We start from the raw sequence: 20,801 nt of genomic DNA on the forward strand, positions 1-20,801 counted from the left end.
TAATCATTAAGTTCCCATGCCTTAGTAACTAGTTTCTATGCGTTAGGATCTCGTTCCCACGCCTTAATAAGTCGTGGCCACGCCCTAATTTTTTTAAAAAAAGCTGTGTCACCAGCAGTATTTACCACATGAATGGGGTAGTAATTTATCCTGCTCTTAGGCCCACAAAAACAACTGAGAATGATAGTGAATTCATGTAGATAGCTACATTAATGTAGTTAGCTACATTAATTCACTAATTCACTAACTGAAATAAATGGGGTGATAATTTATCCTGTTAGTTAAGTGAATGACTGAGCTCTCCTACACTGAGGTAACGTATTGCCCCTCGTTTGTTTTAAGCTGCTTTGGTCAAGACATTTGAAAAAGGAGTCAAAACAAAGCGTGGCACGGACAATTGTTTTTTGCTTCCAGGCAGGAACTTTGTCAGAGACAGAGGCACATGCTGCTAAATATTGTTTCCCCTGAGATGTATTCACCAAACAGGATGAGGCTGCTTGAGTAAGCCATTCGGTTTACGGCTGCACATTGCATGCCTACTTCTGGACAACTTCTGGGCTTGGAGATGAACGGAATATAACTTTATCTTTCGAAGACTGCGTGACGATGCGTTTGCTACTCCTGACGCTGTACGCTCTCCTTGGTGCTGTAAGAACGAAGCACGCGACCACCAGGTGCACAGACAACGCTTGTTTCACATTTCATAAAGACAACAAAACGTTTGAGCTGGCCAGTCAAGACTGCGTCGAAAACGGCGGATACTTGATTACAATAAGAAATGCTGTCGAATTAAACGATGTGAAGTCAATCGTTTCTTTAAAAAGAAAGCTTCCTTACGAGGAAAAAATCTGGATAGGACTAAAGTTGGAAAAGGGGAAATGTATGATCAATGATGAAAGCTTGCATGGCTTTAAATGGATCTCGGGTAACACAGACTCCGCGTACTCCAATTGGAACAAGAAACCCAGCAGCACATGTACAGAAGAGCGATGCGTTTCCATTTACTCAGAGGAGCTCAAATGGAGAGATGGGTCGTGTAAAGACAGTGCGTTTTATATGTGTAAGTTTATTATCAATGGAATGTGCAAACCCCCGTTGTTATGGGGGCTGGGAGAAGTTAATTATACTCTGCCATTCTCAAAGCTAATAAAACAAGATGAGGGATTCACGATGTTGCCGTTTGGCACATTTGCTGAAATAAGCTGCGCCGATACTGGTGAGCGCCTTCATACGGTGTGTAAAGACACAGACACTGGTTTTGTTTGGGAAAAACCTGGACCTTTTTGCATCTCAGGCAAAAGAAGCTGCAGAAATAACAACGGAGGTTGTGATCACCTTTGTTCTGAGAACGATGGTACAGGGGTTGGCTGTGAATGCAAAGAGGGATATTACCTCGGTGATGACAAAGTCACTTGTATCCTGCGGGACAACTGCCATAACAACCCTTGCGAGTCCGTCTGCGTATCGAATTCGACTGGATTTTCATGTCGATGTAAAGACGGCTTTCAGCTGGCCGAAGACCAAACCAGTTGTGTTGACGTGGACGAATGTCGTCAAAATGTCTGTGGTGGCCAAATATGTCACAACGATCAAGGCACCTATAAGTGTGAATGTAAAAAAGGGTTTAAAGACGTGGGTGGCAAATGCGAGGATATTGATGAATGCTCTGAATCCACATGTAAACCCAACGCAGAGTGCTTAAATTCAGAGGGCTCCTTCACCTGCTTCTGCCCCAGGGGTTTCAGGGACTCGGACAATGGTGAGAAATGTACAGATGTCGATGAATGTCTAAATTCTCCTTGTACAGATAAGTGCACTAATACAATCGGCAGCTACACGTGCTCCTGTGGCGCAAACCACCGTTTAGCTGACGATGGAATTAGTTGTATCCCCGATCAAAACCAAATCTTTCCCATTTCCACTTCGAAAGAACCATTTGATTCTACTACAGTAGCTGCACGTCTTACTGAAGAGGCGGCTAATGAAAGAAACAGTGTTCACAAGGACAGTTCACAACGAACTTTTTTGGTTTGGGTGTGTGTCTTGGGCACAGTGATTCCACTGTTACTTCTAATTGTGCTCACGTTTGTTATCTCATTACATCGCTGGCACCGTTCACGGGAAGACGCAAGGAAGAAAAATACCACTGCTGACGGATACTGCTGGGTGTCCTCTGGGGTCTCACTTCAAACGGAATCAGAACACAACTGAATTTATTAATGCGATGCAGACTACGTCAGGCTTATTATCGTTAACCTTGGGATAAAATTAAGCCTGCTGTTTTATTGGGGAGGCTAATTATTGCATACAATTCATTGTATTCAATTATCAGTGTAAATAAAAAAAATACTTTGTCTATTTCAAGCATAGACTTTAACTTCAAATACATTCTTAATGATTTAATCACTGTGCTACTTGAGTGAACAAGAAAATATTTTGTTAACAGCCTCTGTGATAGCTCAGTGGTTAAGGTACTTGACTTGAAATTGGAAGGTTGCTGTTTCTAGTCTCTCCACTGCCAAATTGCCACTGTTTGGCCCCTGAGCAAGGCCCTTAACCCTCAATTGCTCAAGTTATATTCAGTCATAATTGTAAGTCGCTTTGGATAAAAGCGTCAGCTAAATACCATAAAATATACGTCAGTCTTGGACATAATTCATTCACCATGACCGAGATATCCACCATAAGCAGAGTGGAAACATGAAGGTAATCAGAAACTGTTGTGTTTGTAGCACTTCGTTTAACACACAGCGCATGTTGGCTTGATTTGTCCTGCTATCATTATATCAATTTATCTGGTGGTGGTGGATATTGAAAGTTAATAAAAACAGCTGATTTGACATGCTTTCAACACTTCTCAGTAGCAGATGCGTAGCTCCCACTTTACAATTACAGTTTTATCATCCAGTTACATGGGTTGAAATGTGCATACGAATGCACAGAGCGCACTCTCAACCGGAAACCTCCGCCTCCTGGGGGACTGAATTGGGTACAGCAAGTAGAGAGAGGAAAGAGCGCCCCCCTTTCTCTCTCTCTCTCTCTCTCTCTCTCTCTCTCTCTCTCTCTCTCTCTCTCTCTCTCTCTCTATCTATCTATCTAAGGTCTATGCTAAACCTGTGCTTGCATGAAGGGTTTCCAAAGACTTTAAATCTACACCAAGTTGCCATTTCATTAGGTTAAGGTACTATATAGCTGTATAGGGGCTACCAGTACTTTTTTTGGTCAATTCACAGATATTAATTGACAGATGGTAACCTGAGCTCTGACGTTATGCCTTGTTTTATGTGTCCTCTTTCATTAATGTGTTAGTTTTTTTAAATGCCCAAATAAAGTGATCAGTCTATGTATATTAAAGAGGACAATCATTTACCCTCTAGCTAGATAGCCTGAAGATAAACCTGAAAATTGATGTTCTTACACAGGCCACAAAACTCCAGTAGAGTCAGTCCACTGTCTTCTAAATACAACACCAGCAATAATTTTAAAAATTGGCTTGGAACTGCTATAATAGAAAGCACCCTTTAGCTATACAGACTAGTAGCCTACATAATAACGTGGCCACTTAGTCTAGAGTGTTATATGAATATGTAATATAGGCAGTTAGAGTTTCAAAACATCTGTGGTTATTTGCACAGAGCCCTATTGGTTTCAGGGAAGCAAAATATGACAGCCAACATTTTAAAGCAATACCAAGTGACAGGATTACCATTTGGTTGTTCTATAAACCAAGTGTAATTTTAGTCTAGAAGCTGTATGTCTTGCTCATTATTACAGTAGTAATACATACAGGGCTATGGGTGTTGGTCCTATGACTATTATATTCCAACAAGGAATAGTTGACATTACCCAGAAATGCCACAGTTCTGACTAGGAGGGGTTTCCTTCCTCTCTCTAATCTTCCCTTCTATTCGTCCTCATTTCAAAAGGCTGGGACTACCAGTGTTTAAAGGTTTGAGCTTCACTCCTGCATTTTGGTTTGCACATGAGGGCTGTAATTCACTTTTCATATGGTAAAAGATTTTACTGTCTCCATCAAGGTGTGAAGAATGAAGTACTACAGACAAGTCTTGTTATGTGTCATTTTAATTGATTTACACGTCGGACATACCATGCGTTGGGCATGCTCAGAAGATTTAAAAAAATGTACAACTATCCAGCGGATTCCCGGTACCTTCACCACTGCCCAGGACGAGTGCATAGCAAAGGGCGGTAACTTAATTCAAGTACGGTCTAAGTATTCGAATGAAACTGTTGCTGCCTTGGTTAATAAGACTTCTGGAAACTTCTGGATTGGCGGTCTACGCGAAGGAAAGTGTCCAACTTTTTCGACTAATGTACAAGGTGATTCTCAGGTAACTCTTAAAACAGGACATGAAAAGGTTTTCTGTTCTCCAAAGTGCATATCGGTTTCCAGTAGCGGAACGTGGTTTGAGAGACCATGCAACGAAAGTATAGACGGATTTTTATGTGACAATGTTCGTTGGGACAGCTGGCCATTGGATATGACGTCGAAAGTAGTAATACTCGGCAAAAAAGATTGTAGTCTAAGTCCTTGTGAAAAAAATTGCGATGTAGTCCGTAGTGGGTACATGTGTTCATGTTGGAAGCATTTCAGGCCAAGTAGAAAAAATCCTCGATTGTGTGAGTTTTATTGTACAACGCCCACGTGCTTACCGATGTGTTATCATAGTACAGCATGCGATTGTCCTGATGGTTTCGTGAAAGATGAGGGCAATTGTACGGACATAGACGAATGTAAATCAAATCACAACTGTGCTAAAACATGCGTAAATACAATTGGAAGTTATACGTGTTCGTGCGATGGAGGCTTTGTGCTTGTAAATGGATCTGAATGTGTTCTGAGAATTTCTATGAGTCCAAACCAGATTAATGAATCCTCTCAGTTTAGTCCTGTGTCCACAGCTACCTCGGGGGAGTATGTGGGCCTTACAGTCTTCGCTGTGGTGGCACTCGTTCTCCTGGTGGTACTTATATATTATTTACGTAAGCGTAAAAATGAAACCCAGTCCGACGGGATTGTGAATTACACAGACGCTTAGTCTAAACAAGGGCTCTAGTTGCAAGGACAAAGTTAATAACATTAATGACCACTAAATAGTAATTATCATTTCATATGTTTATAATTATATGATCATGGATACATGTTATTTCGTTTTATTGTTCAATGTTACATGTCTGTGTTCTTAAAAATAATTTGTATGTACTTTTCTGTTTGGTTAGTAACCTACACTGTCAAAATGTAGTAATGTAATCAGAGTTGTTCTTCACCTGGGGGTTAAATCATCATTCTCTCAAGTGGCCTGTTATTACTCAGCCAATGGATTTGGTAAGAAGCTAGAGATATGTGTATGTATGCTGCTGAACGTGTTTTCAAATAGAAGGTTTTTGTCTTTAATTATGAAACATAACCTCTAATTGCATTGCTTTATATGTAAATCTGAATGAAAACCTTTCTCCTGGGTTGAGTTGTCATGTGTGACGGGAAAACGTCACAGATCACAAAATGTGTAGAATGTAAGCATGTTTGCATTTACTTGAGTTTTCTTGTATTTTAGCTCCCGTCAGATGAGCTGGCCTTTTTTCTGCAAAACACAATAAATTAATAATTGGATTTCTCAGAGTTGCCACCTTTTGTGTTATTAACAGCACGAGCCATTCATCTATCAGGATTCAGCAAGAAATCACCTGTTTTCCCAGTCTCTTAACTGATTGAATTAAAATAATTGATTTCGAAGCATAGACAACCACGACAAACCTGACTAACGGCAGCACTTAAAATTTCTAAGATGTGTGCGTTGCAGTCCTATTAAAATGCAAATTATTTTTATTACATATTACCTGGTTTTCTATTTGAATATGAATGACGAAAACAATATTCTCTGTATGGAGTTTTGGTTTAAACGTGACTTTAGTGCAATCAAACTAAACAGTACTTTGACCTGAAAACTTCAATAACTCATTTCGTGTCACGAGGAAGCCTCACCTACGAACAAGAGAAAAGTCTTCGTTTCTTTTCTGTTAAATACGTATCTAAACAAACAGACAAAATAAGATCAAAAGTGGGATATCTACATAAGTGTTTGTTTATCTGCAACAATTAAACCTGACACGGGAGAACAAGGCGGAACTGATTCTCAAAGCACGACAATTTCGGTAAGAGTTCGTCCTCTTTCTATGAAGTAGACTATCCGTGAGTGCTCAGATTTTTTCGGAGCTTCGCCGACCTTGGTTTAAAACAAAGAGAGGTAGCATGTATACTAGCGGCGCAGGTGACGCATTTTTCATCATCGAGTAGACAACCCTACGACTAAAATAGGAAGAACGTATCAACGTATTGTACGGGCCTACCGATCATGCGTTATAAATGATAGGGGATGAAGGATTACGAAGCGCTGGCATGTTCTTTGTTTTTTTACGCATAGCCTACCATGGCGATTTATTTGTCATCACGCTCTGCGCGGTGGCGATGCGATCCTAGTGGGCTGATGACCCACGGCACAGAAGATCTACGGCGTTGACGTTTTACTCCGCTTTTTCTTGTTATTATTATAATTTCAGAGCACGGACGCCAGATGAATCTGACTCGGTGAAAGATGTATCAACATGCTGATAGACAAGGAAAGACATCTCCATTTGTCCGCATTGCTGTCTACGGCCAGTTTCTTATGATATTCACCATCCCCCCTCTTCAACTGGTCACCGCCTTCCCGGACCCTACAATAGGTAAGAAGCTTTATACACAAAATGTAACCTACACTCCAGTACACTCATCCAGTCGTCACGAGGAAGCTTCGCCTACGAATAACAAACAAATCTCAGCTATACACATTAAACAAGCTGTTACGCGAAGTAATAACAGTATAATATTTTACTAGCTAGCCTGTGGGAAACATCGAGGATGAATCATCACTATAGGTGATTTTTAAAGACCCGCATAGTCTTCTTTGTTTGTACGTGGCTGCCTGGCCTTGTGCCTAGCCTACTCCAATGCCCGTGCTCTGTATCTAGGACCATCTCAATGCTGCGCTAGTTTGCCAAATGTGACTCTACACAAGCATTTCACAAGCGTTCGTCTGTTGGTCAGCAGTTTTAAAAAGAATCACTCTCAATTAATTGTGTGGTGTGCAATTTTCAGTAGAGCAGTTTTGCAGAGATCCTGGTGTTCCAGGGCATGGAAGCAGAACACCAGGTTCTGGGGTCTTCTTTGAGGATGCAGTTGCCAGATTCTCTTGTGCTGAGGGATACAGACTAAAAGGAGCAGCAAAGATCACCTGTACACGTTTCCATAATGGATCAGTGGGATGGAGACCAAGCCTTAAACCAGTGTGCCTTCCAGACGGTGAGTAAAAGTTACATTAGAGGATACTGTTGTAAAACAACAATAACAAGACACTTTCTGATATTTAAGCACTTCCTGACCAAATTCAGGATTCAGGGAGTTTTGTTGCATTGTTGCTGTGACCCTGCTTCTTGATTTGCCTTAAACCTGAAGGTGCGGTATGCAGAAGTCTTACCTAGATAACAATAATACATAAAAGGGCCGACTACACATAGATACCCAAAGAAACATTTTTAAAACTATGGGCTCAGTGTTGGGAGTATGCTATGTGAGAAAACTGGTTTATTGTGCTGTCCTTAGGAGCAGATTCAATTGCAGGTAAACAGAAGTGATTGAGAAACATTTTGCACTTAACCATGTAAAAACTTAAGTATTTTAGCATTTTTAGCATGTTACACATTGTTATGGTTACAGTTTATGCGAATTTGTGCAGTTAATCATGAGATCTGGTTGACTTTGTCTAAATGATCACTGTCATTAAACAAACAAACAAAAAATGTTTGGTTAATGTCAACATTCACTTATGTCATTCAATCATGTAATTCATAGATTGTCTTCCTCCCTACATTGAGGATGCTGATGTTGCGAATAAGACCTACAGACCTGGGGATAACCTTGTTCTAAGCTGTCATGAGGGATTTCAGATCCGATATCCTGACATGGATAACATGGAGTCAGTGTGCCAAGAGGATGGAACATGGGACAATCAACCCATGTGTCAAGGTATGATGTAATCTGATCATAAACTGCACCTGCTTGTGTACTGCCCTTAAAAAAGTCACAGAAAATCAGTGTACTGCATCACACCAGACACACCTTTCATTATATTTTCATCAACGTTAAATAATCTACACAGATAAAGTTCTCCTTAAGAAGCACTTTTAAAGCACAGTTTGTACTGGAACCCCATATGCACAGTTTATAGTGAGGTCTATCTGTTCCTCTGGCCCGTCTCTGTGTCTAATCTCTCAGGCTGCCTGCGGCCCCTGCTTCCTCTGCATAGTTACATGAACATCTCTGAGATGGAGTTCTCTGTGCCAGTTGGAACAGTGGTGCACTACCAGTGTTTCCCTGGTTACAAGCTGGAGGGCTCAGAATTACTGGAATGCATGTATAACCTCATCTGGTCAGACGTGCCACCCCGGTGCCTTGATGTCGAAGGTGATCTGTCACAACTATGTTGCAAAGCCTCCATACTACTGTAGTTATAATTATGGAAATATCAGACCAGCTGCTGGTTACATGGGTGAATGTAAATCTGGTTTCTCATGTGCCAGTTTTATGTTTGTATGTTGATATGGGATGTTAGAGATATCACATTTGTAGATGCCATGTAAAGAAGGTGTTTTATGGTGGTTTAGTGATATGCACTACGTGCCTATAATTAGAGAACAGTCACTACGATGTAAACCATGGTCAAATACAAAAAAACCTTTTAGAGAAATACCTAATACTAGCTTTATTTCTTTATTATTTTCCAGCATGTCCCTTACCTCCAATGGTAGAGCATGGCGATTACATGTGCCATCCAGAGCCGTGTAACCGCTATATCCATGGAACCGTGGTAGAGTTCTACTGTGATCCTGGCTATTCGCTAGCCAATGATTACAAATATATCACCTGTCTTTATGGACAGTGGTTTCCTCAGATGCAAATATACTGCATTCACGATGGTAGGTCTAGTCACGTGCTGCCCAAGATATGAAGAAAAACATTATGGAATTATTTGTTGTATACAGTGTATATGTAAATAAGCAATGATTAAATATAATGAAGTGTAATGGACCTCATGACAGTACACAAGACATAAGCCTGTGTAGACAACCCATGAATTCTTGCTCTGTTCCTCCAGACACCAGCTGGCCAGGCTTTCAGGAGTCCTTAGTGACAACATGGAAAGTGGTGGCATTCACTGCTTCCAGTGTGCTGCTAGCCCTGCTCCTAGTGATCATGGCAAAGGTGTTCCATTTCAAATGCAAACTCCGCCACAGTTCAAGGTTAGTGGTTTGATATAGGATAAATGAAAATGTATTTTAAAATGCAATGAAATAAACACTGCAAATCTTTCTTTCTTTCTTAGTGAAGAGCAAGAGGAATCCAGGGGCCCCAACGTCATAGTAGTGGATGGCGTTGCTGTACCCCTCCCGTCCTATGAGGAGGCAGTCAGTGGTCCAAATTACCAGCCACCACATATGCCGTCCCCTGCTGGTCCAGGTAGCGGCCAGCACTCGGACGAGCAAGACCCCCCTTCGTATCCGGGGCATGCAGAAAGTCCAAGCGATGCTCTGTTGGACAGCGGGGAGGGTGATTCATGTGACAACATCTCAGAGACATCAGAGTATCTACAAGCAACACATCCATCGTCATCACATGCTGTGGGGCTGAACAACGTGTCTGAGAAGACCAATGTGGTCACCTCCATGGAGGAGACTGCCTCCACAAGTCCCAGCGTAGATATAGCAGATGGTGAGGAGGCTGGAGCCCTTTTTAGCACAACTGTTCTTACAGACACACAATGTGTTGTGAGCTTATGGCATCTAATTGTAAATTGATCACTGTACCTCTGTGCTGTCTGATTGATTCTCTTTAGAAATTCCTCTTGTGGAGGACGGTGAAGAGGACTGCTGACACTGTAGATATCTACCATGACATTTGGATTTTCTTACTGCTGTATTTAAGCATTTTAGCACTCCACACTGTCATCACTTGATTAACATAGGCCTGTTTATTTCTCTTACTGAATGGCTGATCTTAAAAACGCACATTACATTAGCAGGACAAGTACAGGCAATAAGAGTCATATTTGTAATTTCTCATGCTTGGACCATGGGAAAAGCTATGCATTAATTGTTGAACAAATTGTTTCAGTGTAAATCATATATTATTTCTCAAAAATACAGCAGTTACCAAAGGGGAAATGAAAAATGGCCTCTAGACATTAAACTGAATTATGTGTTTTACTGGTTAACTTTATTAAGCTACGCTAGGCTTCAAATCTATACAACAGTAGATACATTGAAATACAATGCTATTAAATCACAATGAAAATATCTGAACTTGTTCTAATACAGAAAACCGAGAATGCAAAGTTTTTATTAAATGACACTTATAAATATGTCATTATAATTAAGTGTTATCTGATTATCAAATTTCACAAGTGTGTTTGCTGCTAACAATTCCAGGAATTATCATAATTAAATACAGGCTTTTGTAAATCATTTTGCAGTTTGTTTACTTAAGAAACTATTACCTCATCTTGACAACTGTGTTATTTCTATTTGCGACTTCTATTATTAAAGAGAGACAAACAAAACATACAAAGAGATCTTGTAAAAGGATTGAATAAACTTTAAGATCAGATCCAAATATATGACTAAAAAAATATTAAATTGTTTTATTCGGTATATACAACTCTGTAATGGATGAAACCCTTTTCTCTAGGTCCAAGAAAAGGATAGGCTATCCCTCAGTACCGCCATGTGAACGGAGCTAAATCCTGCCATGTAGGTGAACCTATAGATCTAGTCAATATTCTTTGTAACCAGAGATTCAACATCTTCTTTCAGCACTGTGCAATACAGTTTACATTTTTTTATGTCAAGGACTGTAATTCAACTCTAAGTACAATCTAAACTGTCCTTGCAGACTGATCCTTCTAAACAGATATGACATATATAGTAAGTAATATAAACATTCATTAAACACTATAATTTGTATTCCATTTTGTTTCCATTTGTCTCTGTAACCATTGCTGATGGTCACTGTCACAGTCACTATCATGGACAGTTTCTTTGCACAGCTGGTAAGGAATCTCTAAGTTCACTGAAACTCAGCTTTGCAGAGGAGCTGGTAGAGTGGTAGCTCCAGCACATGTAAGGCTGTAGCCTCAGCAGGAGACAAGTACATCTTCATAACCTCTCAGTGCCTCCCAGTGTATCTGCTTTTCTTGTCGGTCACCTCTGTATGAATGGCTTTGTGAATGGTATTTACTCAGTATATCTTACTTGTGGTTCTCTGTAGGCATGTCCCAGTTCCTTTGTGTCCTTCAAGGCTTTCAGTATTCTCAGAGTTTTCCTAAAGGCCAATGGAGTATTATGAAGCACAGTTATTTATAATATTTATAATCAAAGATGGCAAGAGCGTGAGATGGCAAGAGTGAACAACTACAGGTTTACAGATGAGATTCTCTATTTATTTATTGTTCCGCTAATCTGAAAATGTACTACATCCATGCACATCTTATATAAACTGTGGTAACTAATCCTGTGGTAAATTTATTATGGAGACCTAAAATGGCACTGAGATACTGCTGATTACATTCAACTGGAGTAGGTAACATAGCTAAATAATATAATTGGTTAGCTATAATTAACTATATAAGTTTCTTTTTTTCTTACTACTCAGTGTTATGAAGTAAGTGGAAAATCCATGATAACTAAATTATATTTTCCCAGGAAACATTTTTTTATAAATTGTTATACTTCACAATGACAGGGCATGTCTTCTTTAGATTGGATGAGGACACTAGGTGGCACAAGTGATCCAAAAATTTAGTTTCATTGCACTGCAACTCTACGCTAGGCAACCGCAGTAACGGAGCAATCGCAACAAGATTTGTTTTAATCGAACCCAAGCTACCAAGTCATCGTTTAATATTCTAAACAATGCGGTTCAATAGAGTAAACGTGAATGCTTCCTTTCGAACTCTGGTACATACCAAATGTCATGGACTGGGGTTTTGTGAAGAGGTTGGGGATAAAAGCCATCGTTCTACCCTTCCCGCTAAGCATGCAGGCCCTGGACAGGGGCCCTGTAGGCTCGGGTTACATTACGCATGTCACTCCCCATGTCCTTGTAACCGACAGGTTGCTGCAGACGGTGCTTTCCTAACGAGGCTCTGCCGCTCCAATCAACCTCTATAGAAAGCCCCGGAGTAGACAAGCAGGTCACCATTCCCCAGGAGTACAGGTTTTCAGTCCCACAAAAACCACACAGCCCCCCCCCATTGGGACTGGGATTGCACCATTACTCTCAAGGAGGGGGCTATACCCCCCCCAGGTGCAAAGTCTATCCCCTCTCCCAAGAGGAGGAGCAGGGGATAGAGCAATACAACACAGAGGCACTAGAACAGGGGTACATCAGGCCCCTCTACCTCTCTTTTTCATGAAGAAGAAGGATGGGGGCCTGAGACCATGTGTAGATTACCTTGGGCTCAACAAACTGCTGGTTCAGTATTCTTATCCCCTCCCCCTGGTCTCAGCAGCGCTTAAGCAGCTGAGGAGAGCCAGGTACTTCACCATTCTAGACCTGCGCAGCGCGTACAATCTAATACGGGTTATAGAGGGGGACGAGTAGAAGACAGCGTTCAGCACGTCCACAGGCCATTACCAGTGTTTGGTCCTACCATAAGGTCTGGCCGCAGTTCCGTCCATTTTCCAGGCTTACATTAACGAGGTTCTGAGGGAGTTCTTGGGAAGATCCGTTGTCGCTTATATCGACAACATCCTGATCTATTCCTCCTCCTAGAAACAACATGTGCAGGCCGTGCTCCTGACCTTACTACGGAAACTACCTATACTGCATGGCAGAAAAATGTGAGTTCCACCATAAAGAAGGGGACTTCCTGGGTTACATCATCCAGGAGGGCTGTGTACGCATGCAACCAGGCAGTGAAGGCTTGGCTTGTTACAACAACCAGACCCAGAGAGATCGTTTGCGGTGGAGATGGACACTTCTGACATAGGAGTAGGCACAGTGTTGTCCCAACATACTGGAGAGAGAAGAGGGCTGAGACCCACTGCATACTTCTCTTGGAAGCTAAGCCCAGCAGACTGGAACTACAGTGTTGGGGACCATGAACTATTGGTGATGAAACTTGCTTTCGAGGAGTGGAGGCTCAAGGGAGTGAGACACCACTTCACAGTGTTCACCGACCACAAAAACCTGGAGTACCTCCAGACCACCAAAAGACTGAATGCTAGGCAAGCCCGGTGGTCAATCTTCTTTTCTAGGTTTAAGTTCCATGTCACCTATAGGCCTGGGGACAAAAACACCAGGGCTGATGCGCTCTCCTGACAACACAACGCAGAGGCCCTATTGACAAGTTTGGAACTTGTTCTCTCCCCATCATGCTTTCTTGCATCTCTGGAATGGGACCTCGACCGACAAATAGAGGCAGCTAACCCACATTCACAATGTCCACCCAACCGCCTCTACGTACCGCCTAGACATCGGGGTTCTCTTATTACATGGGCGCATACCTCAGTGGGAACGGGACACTCTGGCACTACACGTACAGGGCAGCTGATAGGCGCGCTATTGGTGGCCTGCTATGAACAAAGACGTGGTGAAGTATGTGGCTTCTTGCGTGGACTACACCGTCAGCAAAACACCACACATTCCACCCGCAGGTAAGCTACTCCCCCTGCCTACTCCTCTATGACCCTGGTCTCACCTCACGATGGATTTCAGTACCAACTTACCTGTCTCTGAGGGTAACACAGTTATACTGACAATAGTTGACAGGATTTCAAAGATGGTCCAATTTATCCGTTTGGTGGCCCTGCCCACTGTGTTGGAGACAGCTGACCTGCTGTTCCGCCAGGTGTTCAGGCAGTTTGGCTTGCCTGAGAACATCGTTTCAGACCGAGGCCTTCAGTTCACGTCTTGAGTGTTGAAGGAACTGCTGGGCAAGCTCAACATCACGGTCAGCCTAAAGTCCGCCTACCACCCACAGGCCAACGGACGAGTGGAAAGGGTCAACCAGGAACTAGGCAAGTTCCTCTGTTTATACAGCCAACAACACCCTGCGACGTGGAGCTTGTACCTTCCCTGGCCGAAATACATGCAAAATTCTCTGCGTCACACAGGAACTGGCCTTACTCCCTTTGAGTGCATTCTAGGGTACCAACTGCCGCTCTACCCCGGAATACCCCTGTGCCAGACCAGCTGGTGGTAGGAAAATGGTGTAGAGAGAGCGAACGGTCCTGGTAGGAGACATATCAGTGATTACGCAAGACGATCGCGACTTACAAGAGGAAGCCGGATCGGAGACGTGGGGAGACCCCATCATATGCGCTTGGGCAGAAGGTGTGGGTCACAATCAGGGATGGCCACGCTGGCAGCACTGGCAGCACTAGCCGCAAGGTATGAGGGCCCATACACCATCACGGAAAAAATCAACGAGGTGACCTACCGGATTGGCCTGACGGGGAGTAGTTGGGCATCCCGGGCCTTCCACATTTCGGAACTAAAGCCTGTGACGGGGGGTCCCCTTGCCAAGGAAGGCGATGCCTCGGGCAACCCACCTCCACTTCTGGAGATGGAAGAGGGCCTGGCATACAAAGTACGGACCCTGCTCGATTCCCGGCAGAGAGGAAAAGGTTTGCAATAATTAATTAGATTTGGGATTTGAAGTATCAAACACCAATTTCCACTTTAAAACATTTATAGATCCTCCATAGCTTAGTGTCAGTACATTATTCAGTAGAAGCTTAAGTTATATTCATGGATCTTCTTACAACTTTAAACCAATCAGTAGAATACATGGGGCAGGTCACTCAGCCTATCTAATGTATCTAACGTATCAAAAATAAATAACTAAACAAGATTGATATAATTCTTTACATAGCTAATAAAAGTTAGAATTAGTTATAACAATTATATCTGCAGTAATTGTTCAAATTCTTCTGCTCAGATGTAGGCCTATTAAAGAAAAGCAGGTGTTATGTCCACCTGTATGTCTATAAGCTGTGTTCCAGGTTTTGCCTCTTCCTCTCTGGTGTCCCCCATCCTGATCCACACCAGGTCTTCCGGTGATCTGAGGACAATATAAAAGGAAGAGGAAGTGACAAAGAGCTTAGCTGAGGGCTCATTGGAGAAGAGTTTGGACGTGTGGGTTTGGACTTGTTGCTACAGTTTGAGCTTGTTTGCTAGACTTTGTGTATGACTTTGGATTTACCCCTTGATTTACAGTTTGTTTTGCCCTTGGTTGATTGCTGCATAATATGTTTCTTGTATCTTGTATGTATATTGTCTATATATTTTATATGCTGGTGGTAGGGAGTGGCTGCCATTTTGTCTGGGTGTGGGTTTATCTTTGTTTCTAACAGTGTAGTCATTTTGTTTTGTTAGCTTAATCAGTCATCGTTTTGTGTCTAATGTTGTTTTCTTTGTTGTGTTGGCCTTGGTCACTCCTGATGTGATGGCACCAGTTTCTTGTCTCTAAACACCAAAAATGTGTAAATACACCAGATTTTTGCTGTCAACTTTGCCTGGTTGTTCATTCCGTTACTCATTTCTACTGTTGTACTACTCAAAACCTCATGTTACGGCCTTCCAGCCTAGACAGGGTCATAACATAACTGGGGGCTCGTCCTTTGTTCTCTTTTTTCTTTGCCTTGTTTGTTTGTTTTTTTGTTTTTTTTTCTATGCTGGTTGGTGTTCTCTTGTGGGTGGGGTGGCTGTGTGTAGTTTGGGTTTTGCTGTAGTGTGTTGGGACCATTTTTGTTAGAATGGAGAGGTTTTGACTTGTCTGGTTTTACTCTTTGTTCTACCCTGGACCTGTGTAGAAAGGCAAACCTGTTACTACTAGCAGATTTCTTTGATATTGTGGTGACCTGTTCAGTCACAAAATGGGAAATCAAGAGAGTCTTAGAGGCCTGCTAAGTACGAGAGGGAATTTTGTCAGAGCGAGGTGGTCCTGTTGGTGTTGCAGTGAACCTGAGACAGCGCATGTCAATGGTGGAAACCAGAGACGACTCTGGTCAGCTCATGCATAGAGCCTCAGGTCATTCAGTTTCCTGGTGGTGACCTGATTCTGGCTTTGAAGCTAAAGGAAGCGGAGCTGGAAATCAAGAGGCAGGAGCATGAGACAGAGCTACTGAGGGTTCAAGTCTTACAGCTTGAGGTTGAAAAGGCAGATAAGGAGGCAGGGCATGGGTCTGGAGGGTCCTATTCCTTGGCTCCAGAAGTTCTCCCCTATACCAAATGGCTCAGCTAACGGCAGTACCCGGGTACGCAAACCATGCCTGCCAAGATCGCGCACTACTTCTGTATCCGCTACACCAGGGGCACATGGATTTGATTTCTGCCAGCAGAGAAGTTTGGTACCAGCATTTCGGGATGATGAGGTAGATGCATATTTTTCTATGTTGAAAGTATTGCCACAGCATTAAATTGGCCTAAGGATCTTTTGGCCACTCATGCTCCAGTGCAAGTTAGGGGGAAAAGCACTAGTGAGCAGTGAATTCTGCTGCTACTATGGCAGATGAATTTGTTCTAAGTCACAAAACTGAGTACCTATGTGACTACAAGTCTGCCTAGTCCTAGTCCCTGCAAAACCCTGAAACCACCACGAGCACCTGTCTCCTCTCCCACAGTGGAAATAAGGGAGTATTTTTATTGTCATGAAAAAGAGCACATCATTGCATCTTGTCCAGCCCTACAACACAAAGCATCAAGAGCAGCTAAGAAAATAAATGCGATGCGTGTTCTATGCTCAGATACAATTGAATGTGTAGAACCTGCTTTTCAGACCTTTATTTTCCAAGGTTCTGTCTCTCACTGATGATGGACAACGGCCAATCACAGGATTAAGGGATACTGGTGCTGGTGTGTCCCTGATATTGGAAAGTGTGTTGCCATTGTCATCAGACACATAGTGGTAACAATGTGTTGGTGAAGGACTAAGTGCTATGAGGCTTCCTGTACATAATCTGTACCTACGCTCAAGTGTGTATTCAGGGCCAACTAAAGTGGTACACCACATATGGGCAGTTCAGATTGTATCATTCAATTTGGGTAATGACATAGCTGGTGGTATGGTGTTCCCTGTGCCCAAGGTAATGGAGAATCCTGTGGAGGTTAGTGAGTCTACACAAGAGGCATTAGGCACACTTACTGCTTGTTTTGACCTGTGCCATTAGGTCATGATGTACCTGTGTTTTCAGCACCTAAAGAAAATGTTGTGCCCATTGTTCCTGATCCTGAGATGCCAGATCTAATGTCACAAAAGGAGCTGGCCTGTGGCTCAGAGAGCAGACAGCACCCATTTACATTCCTTCACTCTTGCACATAAACAAGGAGAAAAAGCTAAAGGATATACCAATGAGTATTACATTGAAAATGAAGTGCTAATGCAGAAGTGGTCTTCGACTGACCCTACTGAAAAGTGAAACACAGTGACTCAAATAGTGGTACCAGCTAAATACTGTGCCCATATCTGTTTTTAGCACGATTACCCATTGTCAGGTCATCTGGGTGTGCGAAAGACCACACAGCGGATTTTGAGACATTTCTTTTGGCCGTCAATCCGAAAAGATGTAGTGAACTACTATCGGTCTTGCCATACATGCCAACTGGTTGGGAAACCAAACCAGGTTATTTCCCCTGCACCTTTGGTTCCAATGCCTGTGGTTGGTAAACCCTTTTTGAACGAGTTCTCATAGATTGTATAGGTGCCCTGCCAAAGTTATGGGCAGGACATCATTACTTGTTGATTTTAATGTGCACCACCACTAGGTACCCAGAAGCGATCCCCCTTTTGTTCATTTAAATCTAAAGCTGTGATTAAAGCATTGATTAAGTTCTGTACTACCTTTTGGCCTACCTAAATATATCCAATCTGACAGCGGGACTAACTTCACCTCAAACCTATTTGCTCAAGTAACGCTCAAGTTAAATATCCAACACCACTTGTCCAGTGCATATCACCCTGAGTCTCGGGGTGCAATGGAAAGGTTCCATCAAACTTTTAAAAACATGCTGAATATGATAGAGTGAGATGAAGGTGTTCCTCTGCTCCTTTTTGCTATCTGTGACAGTTCAAGAGTTTTTGGGGTTCAGCCCTAATGCATTATTTTTTGGATGCACAGTATGTGGTCCATTGAAGGTTTTATATGACCAATGGTTGTCATCCAGTCCCTGAAATAGTGTCCATCTTTGTGATTTTGCTGCCAAATTACATAATCGATTGCACTTTCTTCAACAACTAGCCAAACACAATCTTAATTACTCTCAGGCAGCTATGAAGGCAATTTATAACTGAAAAGCTGTTGGTCGTTCATTTGAGGTGGGTGATGAGGTGTTAGCCCTTTTGCCTCTGTTGGGATCTTCCTTAAGTGCACACTTTGCAGGTCCCTATGTGATTGTCCCCTACCAATTATGTTTTGGCTACCCCTGATCATAGACAAAAGATGTGTATGTGTCATATTAATTTGCTAAAGCCCTATGTGGAGCGAGATGTGGTTTCCTCGTCATCATTAATCCCTTGTACACTGGCTATGGTTACAGTTGCTGCTGAGTATTCCCCTGAGCAAGACGGGTTACACCTGGCTCGCAACTCTCTACCCAACTCAGAAGCCCTACGATGTCTCCCAGAGAAGCTGTCAGACTTGTCACCCTCAGCTAGGGATGACCTGCATGCTTTGATTGAGAGACTCCCTACCACCTGGGGCTATATAAAGAACTTATGTATAGTGCAGTGGCCCAGTATTTCTTGTTGTAAGATAGCCAGGGATGAGGTGCTTCACATTAGTGGAGTGTGAGGTTGCACCTGTGAGTGATCATTAACTTAATGCTACCCTTTTAAAAGGGAGTGAGCACTGCCTGGAGGGAGATAAGAGAAACTAGAGTCGGGGCAGGTGTGCTATAAGTGTATTTGGCTTGGGAGCTTGTCACTCACAACTTTGAGGTGTTGTTGCTGGCGATGAAGATAAGTAGTAAGGTGTGGTGTTGTCTGTGCCAGGAGGGGAGGAGAATGCCTCCTTTAGAAAGCCAAGTCTGGGAGTTGAGGACTAACTGCCATTTGGAGTGACTCATGTGGTCTGTTTTGACCATGAAGCTGGAGTTAAGTGAAGCAGTGTCATGAAGAAAAGTTTATCTTGGTGCTATCAGTTTAGATGGGGGGGTTCATTGGCTAAGTTATGTAAGGAGTTTTAAATTTCCATAGCATTTGTTTGTTGCTTTGTCTGTGTATTATGCTGAGTTTTGGGGAAGTAGTGTATGCTGAAGTGGGAGAAGCAAGCATGGCTACATGCTAATCTGTACAGACCAGCACTTCTGAACCTGGCCCTTGCCAGCTCCAAGTCTCTCACCAACAAGATGAATGAGGTCAGAGTGAAAACAACCCCTTATTGTGTTATGATCATCAGAGACATCTGGCTGAACAGCAACAATGCGATGCTGCTCTCAAGATAGCTGGCCCATGACAATGGTGTCGTCAGCAAACTTGACAATGATGGTGGAGCTGGAAGTGGCTGTGCAGTCATAGGTGTACAGTGAGTAGAGCAGGGGGCTTAGCACACAACCTTGAGGAGCTGCAATGCTGAGGGTGAGGATGGATGAGACACAGTTGCCCACCCATACTGATTGTGGTCTGTCTGTTAGGAAGTTGGAGATCCAGTTGCACAGGGATGTATGCAGTCCTAGATCCTCCAACTTAGTAGTGAGTAGGGAGGGGATGATAGTGTTAAATGCTTAACTGTAGTCGACAAACAGCATTTTAACATAATTACCCCTCCCGTTGTCCAGGTGGGTCAGTGTGGTGTGGAGTAGATGTGCAATTGCATCATCAGTGGAGCGGTTGTGGCGGTATGCAAACTGCAGTGGGTCCATGGAGGCTGGCAGTGAAGAGGTGATGAAGTCTTTGACTAGCTTTTCAAAGCACTTCATCACGACCGATGTGAGGGCAACAGGGCGGTAGTCATTGAGGTCGGAGGATCGAGGTTTCTTCGGGACAGGGATGATGGTGGATCGCTTGAAGCTGGACGGGACGATATCGAGCGTCAGGGAGAGATTGAAGATGTCGGTGAATACCGGGGCTAACTGATCTGCGCAGGCTTTGAGGACCCTCCCGCAGATACCGTCTGGTCCCACCGCCTTCCTGGTATTCACCCTTTTAAACACTCTCCTCAAGTCACTCTCCGTGATGATGAAAGGGCGCTGTTCTATGGTGGGCTCTGCGCATGCGCCGTTGGCTGCGCCGATAGTACCATTACCATTAGCACTAGCGCTGTTAGCATTGGCGCTGTTAGCATTTGCGCTGCTAGCATTAGCGCTGCTAGATGTAGCCTCGAAGCGAGCGAAGAATGTATTCAGCTCGTTCGCCAGAGACTCATCCGCACTCATCAGTCCGGAGGATGGCTCCTGTAGTCCGTGATCGTCCGTAGTCCCTGCCACAGTGATCTAGAGCCACTCTGCTCTAATCACTGCTCTAATCACTCTAATAATATGCTGTAAATTAATTCACCAATAAATCAGTGAAAAAATAAACTAAATAAGAAAAACAAACAAAAGTCACAATATTAGAAACTACTAGCTTTATTAAACAGCATGTTATTAAAGGGGAAGTTCACCTTATTTCATATAGAGATCTTCTAACTATTTACTTCAGGCAGGGTGTTAAAATAGATTACTAAAATTTAAATTTAAGTAAAGTCAC

At 42.9% G+C, this 20,801-nt stretch overlaps 2 protein-coding genes across 3 annotated transcripts; both read left to right on the forward strand.

The window, feature by feature from the left end:
• Window positions 1-18: 18 nt before the first annotated feature.
• On the forward strand, window positions 19-2,364 carry cd93 (CD93 molecule). Its single transcript, XM_027004861.3, has one exon. It carries the CDS (start codon window positions 607-609, stop codon window positions 2,209-2,211), a length of 1,605 nt encoding a protein of 534 aa, XP_026860662.2. The 5' UTR covers window positions 19-606; the 3' UTR covers window positions 2,212-2,364.
• Window positions 2,365-3,917: 1,553 nt separating this feature from the next.
• Window positions 3,918-11,079, forward strand: susd4 (sushi domain containing 4). 2 transcript variants are annotated; one of them, XM_027004802.3, is made up of 9 exons: window positions 3,918-6,174; window positions 6,580-6,744; window positions 7,157-7,360; window positions 7,910-8,083; window positions 8,333-8,521; window positions 8,842-9,033; window positions 9,213-9,357; window positions 9,441-9,826; window positions 9,951-11,079. In XM_027004802.3, exons 2-9 carry the CDS (start codon window positions 6,615-6,617, stop codon window positions 9,986-9,988), a joined length of 1,458 nt encoding a protein of 485 aa, XP_026860603.2. In that variant the 5' UTR covers window positions 3,918-6,174; window positions 6,580-6,614; the 3' UTR covers window positions 9,989-11,079. The 2 variants fall into 2 exon arrangements, with proteins under 2 accessions (XP_026860603.2, XP_035388381.1); XM_035532488.2 differs by lacking the exon at window positions 3,918-6,174 and having other exon boundaries at window positions 6,217-6,744; window positions 7,160-7,360.
• The last annotated feature ends 9,722 nt before the right edge of the window (window positions 11,080-20,801 follow it).

This window comes from Electrophorus electricus, chromosome 10 (genome assembly GCF_041902795.1).
Source record: "Electrophorus electricus isolate QZ-2024a chromosome 10, ASM4190279v1, whole genome shotgun sequence".
In the NCBI taxonomy this organism is placed as follows: domain Eukaryota; kingdom Metazoa; phylum Chordata; class Actinopteri; order Gymnotiformes; family Gymnotidae; genus Electrophorus; species Electrophorus electricus.